Consider the following 8,256-nt stretch of genomic DNA (forward strand, 5'->3'; position numbering starts at 1 on the left):
ATGGAACGCTTGACAGCATGAGGTCTAAACTGACCTTTGCTGTCAGTCTGTTTTCCTCTCAGTCAGATGCACAGATACCTATACACATCATTATACATTCATATAGCCTGCTGCAGATGGCACAATACCCAGAGAGCCTTCGGCTAATTGTTTTTACCCTTTAAATGTCTTCTGTTAATACGGAATTTAGATTATGTATCTTCCGGTTGTTCCATACGTTTTCAATCCAAAGTGACCTTTGGTCAGGTAATAGAACACTCTAGCCGTATGACTGGTTCCAGGGAATTTAAACCACAGTTTTGGTTTCACTTACAGGAACACATTAAGCATCCCCTACCCCCCCACCCTCCACACCCCCATCCCATCCTCTGACTTGCCAAGGAAATCAGAAGGGGCTGTTAGCTTGTGAGGTAAATACCAGCCGGGGCAGCACGTCTGCGAGGGATGGAAAGCATCAGTGAGCTGCAGCAGTAGTTCTCCTCCTGTCAGACGGCAACATCAAAGCCAGGGGCTGGTGGGTGGATGGGTGGGTGGGGGGATGGGTGGGGGGCTGGGGGTGGACAACCAGAGAGAGGTGCATGGGTGCCTGAGCTGTCTTCCTGACATCCACCCCTCTAGCTGCTCGCTCAGGGTGGTGGTGGTGGTGGTGTTGTTGGGGGCTGTGGGTGGATGAGAGGGGGGGGAGAGGGTGCAGATGGGTCCTGGTGCTGGACTGATGATGATGATGATGATGATGCACACGGCTATTGTGTGGCAGGACGAGGTGGCGAGAGATGGAGGAGCTGCGCAGCGGACAGATCCAGTGTGAGCGCCAGCACAGCGCAGCGCTGCAGAGGTAGGCATGCGCCCGCAATCCCACCACACCTTCACCAAGCACTAGCAGCAGGACACACACACACACACACATACATACACACACACACACACACACACACACACACACATACACATACACACACTATATGCACACACATTCACACGCTTTTGGGCACACACACACATGCACGCATGAGCGCACACACACACACACACACACATACACACTGTATATAGAAAGAATGCCATGTCATTTAGTGTAATTACGTTTTGAATGCGGTGAATGCATATGTGTGTGTGTGTGTTTGAGGGTGTGTGTTGTTGCGTGTGCCTGATTGTTTGCAGAGCAGCATTCTGAGTGTGTTGCGCCTCAGTCATCTGAAAGCCATCTCGCGTCTCATGAGGTGACTCACATTCCTGATAAAACACAACGAGGAGGAGAAAAAAGAGAAACTTGTTACATGACTGCGCTTTGTTGTTCACATTCCATCCCTCCCCAGAGTTTCTGTGCCTCTCTTTTCTTCTTCTTCTTCTTCGATGCGATGCATCACGTCGTTTTTTTTTTCTTTTTCATCCTTTCGTTTGAAAGGAGCGATCGGGCGCAGAAGCGTGTCGGGGAGAGGCGTTTGAGATGGGCTTCTGAAGAGCGCATGAAAGCGTCTATCCCGCCGAATATCAGAGAGCGCACAGACCTCAGTCACAATGCGTCTGTTTGAAAGGCCTCTTTGAGCCGGGGCCGGGAGACCAGATGAAAAAGTTTGCCGGTGGTGGGGGGCCGATGTGAGTGTGTGTGTTTGTGTGTGTGTGTGTGTGTGTGTATACCCATCTTTTAGGTCTCACAGATCCAGGAATTGATTGGACAGGTGAGCTGTGTTCAGTCGCTCTCACATGTAAGCCCTATTTGTTCCCTCCAACTGTCTGCGACTAAAGTCACCCTCACACACAGACAGACACACACACACACACACACACACAGACACACAGACACACACACCTTCTGTAGAACAGGCTGGGGTCCCTTTGAAAGTTCAGACGTAGCCTGTGCACAGAGCCAGCGTCAGCTATGAGGGCAGCAACAGCAGATGGAGGGCTGCACTGATGGGTGGGGTTTATTTGAACAGACACCCAGAAAACACACAACTAACCAACCTCGCTCTCTCTCTCTCTCTCTCTCTCTCTCTTCCCCCCTCTCTCTCTCCCCCCTCACTCCCTCCACTCCTTTTCCCGCTATCGACCTCTCCTTTCTCCTCTAGTCCTCTCCCCTTCCTTGAGGACTTCTCATTTTCTCTCTTATCAGTATGGGAGGAGGTTTTGAAAGGCAGTCTGTTTTTTTATCACAAACACTAATGATTCACCCATGAGATCTGTCACGGTGTCCTTTCAACACATCAGTGCTCCAGGACAAGCAGTTCCGATGAATTCCTCAGAAGTCGGCCCTGTTCAGAAACTTGAGCCAATAAAGGAGATGGCCCTATCAGTGTGGGCTGATGTCTCAATGCGAGGGGTCAGCTGAGAGCACTTGAGAGACTGTGACCAGAGCGTTCTAATACACCAGTACGCCTCTCTGATGAGCACGTCAGGAGGACATATTTCATAACAAGCATATGATTCATTACGTTCACTCACTTGCAAGTAATGCCTTCAGATTCGGTAAATCAATTCCAAGTCCGTTTCGAGTAAGAGGAAGCTAAATTCTGAGTGCTCTGTCACGCAGCCCTTGGCCCGCGCTGACTCATAATGACGCTGAGTGTTTCTCTTCGCACCTCGCTGCGTGACAGAAGACGGCGTGGTGTTCCGATGTCTCACAGTGGGGGGGCCGCTTGGCCCCCGGAGCAGCAGGACACGCCCTGATCAGGTAGTCACTCCACACCACCCCCCACCTCCACCTGCACCTCCTCCACCTGCCAACGCTGCTGCTGCTGCTGCTGCAGCCACCATTAAAGCCTTTCCTGGAATGTCTGGTGAAGGAGTGGTGTGGAGGGGTGTGTGTGTGTGTGTGTGTGTGCACATAGTGTTTTATTAGGTAGTTCCTCTTTTCTTTTCCTGGACATTCCTGAATGAGATGCTCGGAGAGTGAGAGAAAGAGATGGGGAAGCCAGAGGTCTCTCCAGGAAGTCCCAGTTTGGGGAAGCTGCTTATCTTGGAACTAGCCCGTTCGGAGGCCGATACGTGGGAAGGAGGCTGTTCTCCCGTAGGGCGAGCCCCCCTGCTCTTTCCGACGCTCGCCTTCCTAATCGCTCCCAATCATCACGGGCACGTGTAACAGATGCAAATAGGGTTTTCCAACATAGTTGCACGGAGCCTTCCACTAGTGGAAAGATCATGTGCAGGCAGGGGATGCTGTGCAGAGATAAGTTGTGAATTATCTCTGTGTGTGTACATGTGCGTACGTGTGTGTGTGTGTGTGCGTGGAGTGTGTGTGTGTGTGTGTGTGTACGTGTCTGCGGGGGTGTAAATCGTTGCGTGTGTCGTGAGACTCTACTCTCATTTGCCTCCTCCGCAGGCTGTCCCAAGACCTGAGGGAGAAGGAGGCAAGCTGGTTGTCATGCCAACAGAGATGTGACGCGCTGCAGGAGCAGCTGTTGGCGTGGCAACGGAGACAGGAGGAACTGACCCGCAGGCTACGACGGGCGGAGGGCGAGAGCGCGACCCGGGGAGAAGCCCTGCAGCAAGCTGCCGACCGCACGGCTGCCATGGAAACGCAGAGGTCATGACCTGTTTCACCTGTTTTTTGGGTCACCTGACCTGACCGCCAAAGTGATCACAGCAGCATCTCTGTCTGTCTTCATCAACCGTAACCTACTTTTCACTTTCTTTTTTTACTTTCACTTACTCTTTTCACTTCTCTTTTACTTGGCTTTCTCAGCTACTTATCTCTCCACTGTTGTGTACAGCAGCTTTCTGTTGTTGTGATCACGGTGTCAGCGCCCCTTCTGTATTTTCTCCTCTTTGTCTTCCTGTATGTCTCTGTTTTCTCTCCTGAGTGTCTCTATCTGGCCATGGTTGGGGTTGGGGCATCTTTTGTTGTTGTATTTACTGTCTGCCGTGGCAGCCTCATTAGAACTCACACAGAGTGCTCCGGTGCACGAGTGTGTATTCCCACCTGTCTGTCATTACCTGTTTACATTGAGGGCCCTCCTATTGTGGGGGCTTAATTCCCAGCTGTCTGCCTCTCAGTTCATCAGTAAGTGCTGGATGCCCCCCCCCCCCTCTTACACACACACACACACACACTCTTCAGCCTCAGTGATGCTTCGCTTCCCCCTTTGTATTTCCTGCACAGCTCTTAAGTCACCACAACTGCTGTTCCTTTTCATTTCTTGTAAGCGGGTCTTTGTCTTTCTGCTCTTATGTGCAGCTGTTTGCATTTGTGTTTGTGTGTGGTGCAGGTCTTTGTATTTGCGAGTGTATATCTGTAGCCTGTCTCATGCCGTGTTTATTCCCTTTAGTTTGATCAGCTTGTCTCTTAAGCCCACCTCTTGTGTTGGCCTGTGCTCCTCTCCTCTCCTCTCTTCTCCTCTCTGTGGGTCTTCAGAGGCTCCAGAGCCAATCTTCACCTCAATAGCCTACTCCACCCTCATCACCACCACCCGATTGCCCAACCACGCCCGCACTCCTCCCTCCCTCCCCCTCCCTGTCCCTCTCGTGCCCCTGCACCTCCTTGGCTCTGCACAGACCCGCTGGAAGTCCAACCTGAGGAGGTCTGACTGGTGTGTCCTCCACGCCGGGCGGCTCTAAAGTCGCCGCTCTGCTAATGCCATTAGCCACTAGCGCTGTGCGCTCGCCGCTCTGGGTGGCGGCGGGGAGAGGCCAAATTGATCTGGGGCTTATGCAACAGCACTCTGATTGTGTCTCATGCGAGCGCTGGCGTAAGCCTGTCCAGCGCGCTCTCCCTCGCACACACTCCCTGGCATCACGTGGAGGAGCCCATCACGCCATCATGGCTAGCCGCGAGGCTAGCGCCAGAAGAAGGTAGATGCGTTTAATCAGTCTCCTTTTAGGTGAAGGTGCGTCGTGTTAAGACTGTAATGGAATCTGCTGGATGAGTGGACTCGACTGACCTTATGACCCTGAGACCTTATGTAAGGTAGCGGCAGGCAGGGCTTTCCACGTCCTACTTACCTAATTTAATCAACACAGTCATGCAACTGCACGCCAAGACGCGCGAGAGAGAGAGTCGCAGATGTGAAAACCTGAAGCTTGCTTTTGGAGAGATGAAAAGTTCCCAAAAGCTACTGAACCCGTTTAGGCGGATGAACACCCTTTGCAGAGAGATCTGACTGCCGGCGTCCTCAGATCCACTTTTCCCCGACTTCAATGGCAGAGTCCGCTTTTATGATCTGAGATGCATGGAAAGCTTTCGAAAATGTCAGACATCTTTTTTCCCCATCAAAGTAAAAAAGCCCTTAGTTACACATCCACAAAGTGTGCCCTGGAATGGCCCGAGCCACAGAAGGCTTCCAGAGCTTCGCTGGGAAAACAAAGAGAAGGTCCAGTGTTTTTGCAAAGCCGAGGGAAGTGTGGACACAGGGCGATTTAACCGAGTGTCCTCACGCAGTGTCCTGGCTAAACAAACTTTTCTGAGCAAAAGCTTAGGGGATACAAACGCACCCTTACACACACACACACACGCACACAGGCACTCATGCAAGCATACTCATGCACATACGCTATCACACAGGCACACAATACACTCCTGTACACATGCTAGCCCAAACACACTCTCTCACACACACACAGACACAGAGTTGCAAGCATACATTCACACACACACACACACACACACACACACACACACACAGACACACTCTCACACACAGACACTGAGTTGCAAACATACAGTATATTCACACACACACTCCCTCTCTCTCTCTCTCTCTCACACACAGACTGAGACACATTCACACACACAAACACACTTTCTCACACAGACACATACTCACACACACGCATCCACACTCACGCTCAGGCCTCTAACCTAAGCCTTGTCCCGCTAATTAGCGCAGGCATGGTGTGAGTGTCCTCTGTGTGTGTGTCTGTGTGTCTGTGTGTGTGTGTGTGTGTGTGTGTGAGTGTATGTGTGGGTTTGGGGCCTGACCTCATCTGACCCAAGCGAGGACATTTAGTCCCCTTTTGCTCCCTCGCACGCACGCCACTGCCCCCTCCATGCCACAACTATTCCGGCCCCGCTGTCATGGAAGGGAAAGAGGGAAAAAACAGAACAAAAACCCTCTCTCTCTTCTTCTCTTTCCCTCTCTCTGTCTCTCTCTCTTTCTCTCTCTCCCTCTCTCTCTCCTCTCCTCTCTGCAGCCAGTGGGCACACAATGACGCTGTTGATGTTTTCCCTCTGTTGCACTGGAGGGCGGGTGGGGGGAAGCAGAGAGAGGGGGATAGAGAGAGAGAGAGAGAGAGAGAGCGGAGGGGTGGAGTGGGGGAGACGAGGCTGGCGCGGCTACTTCAGACAGCGTCTGGGCTGGCATGCACACGGCTGGGGTCGCGGGAGCACACACTGTACGCCTGACAGCCCTCGCCCACTCTCTGCCGCAGGCGCTCACACACACACACACACACACACACACACACACACACTCACACAGACACACACGCACACACACACACACATACACACACACAGACACACAGACAGACACACACACACACACACACACACACACACACACACACACACACACACACACACACACACACACAGCTGAGAGGACCAGTACACAACTCTCTCTCTCTCGATCTCTCTGTCTCTCTCAGTCTCACCCTCTCTCTCACACACACACACACACATACACACACTGACAGTGACAGGCAAAGATCACAGACACAGACGACATCTGGAAAGGAGGAAGAAATGTATACACAGCACAGACACACATTGAAGCTGACTGACGGACACTCAAGAATCATAAATCATAGTGCACGCGTGTAGATAAACGCTGTCTCCCAGATGGACAGCAGGACTGACAGATGGACCGATGGACTCGGATAGAGCAACTTCTCCTGAATTTCATTTTGTGGTGTGTGTCTGGCCGACGGATGTGTGTGCCAAGCGAAAGGGACCTTGACACGAGAGCAGGGAAAGACAGCACATTGACTGTGTGACCTGTCATGAGAGACAGAGAGAGAGAGAGTGAGAGAGAGGGGGATGAAGAAGGGGGAGGAGGGAGAGGACATCGGGGGTCTTCACGCGATGGCTCTCACTCGCCATCGCCTTCATAATCCCCCCGTCCAGTCTGTCCCCGGGTGGAGGGCGGAGTGGAGTGGGGTGGACAGACACGCCACCACGGGGGCTGCCACGCCAGGCGGGAGGTCCAGAGACTCTCCCGGCAGCAGCGCGGCGATCCGATTATTGCCCAGGTTTCTTTGAAACTCAGTCTGCGCGTGGATTACGCCGAGTCGGGGCCCAAAAGTCCCCACCCACGCCAACAGGCCCAGACAAACAGGAGGCTGCCGGGATTAGCGCCACCATTTGTGAGTGTGGTTAAAGCGCAAAACCCTGACATTGAGATCATGGGTCTCACTGGGGATAAGCAGGAGCCACTCTTAAGCGCTCGCTTGTCTTGCACTGCAACAGCAGTGCACGCTAAACAAGATCACGTCCTGAAATATCATGCGAAGAGCAGAATTGTCTGGCGCTGAATTGATTGTGTTGGTGTTGTTCGAGGCACGCTTGTCTGCCTCTGTCTATTGCCTTTCATTCCGTCCTCATTTGCTATGCTTTCATTTTCTTTCATCTCCTTCATGGAGATATTTTTAGCCGTTTTTTAATTTGTAAATGAATGTATATTTTTTTCTCTCCCTTGCCGCTCAGCTGGATCTCAAGCCGCGTGTTCTAAACAGAGAGGGAGCACGCTGTTAGCTGAAGCGTGATCAGTCTCGCGTCTCGCTTTTCCTCCTGGGCTCCATTTTAATAGGCTGGCGTCTCGTCTGTTTGTGATTGACACTGACGGGCCATCATCAATACCACCGCTCCCAGCGTCATGGGATCTAATGTCTCTAATTAGAGAAGGTCCAGGGATTAATGACATTAACGCATGATTCGTCCGCGCCACTGACGGGCCAGACGTTTGATTAGCCTGAGCTGCTTTAGCTCAAGTGGAAACGTGGCAGCAGAGAACGGAGGAAGGAAAAAGGGAACAAAACGGAACGCTAACCAAGCAGAAAAGAAAGACGAAAGAAAAATGGAACAAAAAAAATGAAAGCAGTAACCTGCCTCTAGTGTGGCGTGTCTGACAGAAGCTGCAGCGACCAGAGGCGAAGAGGGCAGAGCTGGACACATCATTATAATCCGCAAGAGTCTGTGACCTTATGTAGTCCGGACATCTCACAGAGGGAAACAACCCAGCTAGCTGGTGTTTGAGAAAAAAAAAAGGAAAAGTAAAAAATTACAAAGGCAGGAGTTGTGTGTGTATATGTGTGCGTGTGTGT

At 51.9% G+C, this 8,256-nt stretch overlaps 1 protein-coding gene across 1 annotated transcript in view; it reads left to right on the forward strand.

Moving 5' to 3' along the window:
- Nucleotides 1-8,256, forward strand: part of LOC134099840 (trichohyalin-like) — a 39,339-nt gene that overhangs the window by 17,896 nt on the left and 13,187 nt on the right. Inside the window, exons 4-5 of the mRNA XM_062552856.1 lie at nucleotides 758-835; nucleotides 3,320-3,523. Coding sequence (XP_062408840.1) covers nucleotides 758-835; nucleotides 3,320-3,523 — 282 coding nt within the window. The remainder of the gene's footprint in view (nucleotides 1-757; nucleotides 836-3,319; nucleotides 3,524-8,256) is intronic.

The sequence above is a fragment of the Sardina pilchardus genome, chromosome 13 (assembly GCF_963854185.1).
Source record: "Sardina pilchardus chromosome 13, fSarPil1.1, whole genome shotgun sequence".
NCBI lineage: Eukaryota > Metazoa > Chordata > Actinopteri > Clupeiformes > Clupeidae > Sardina > Sardina pilchardus.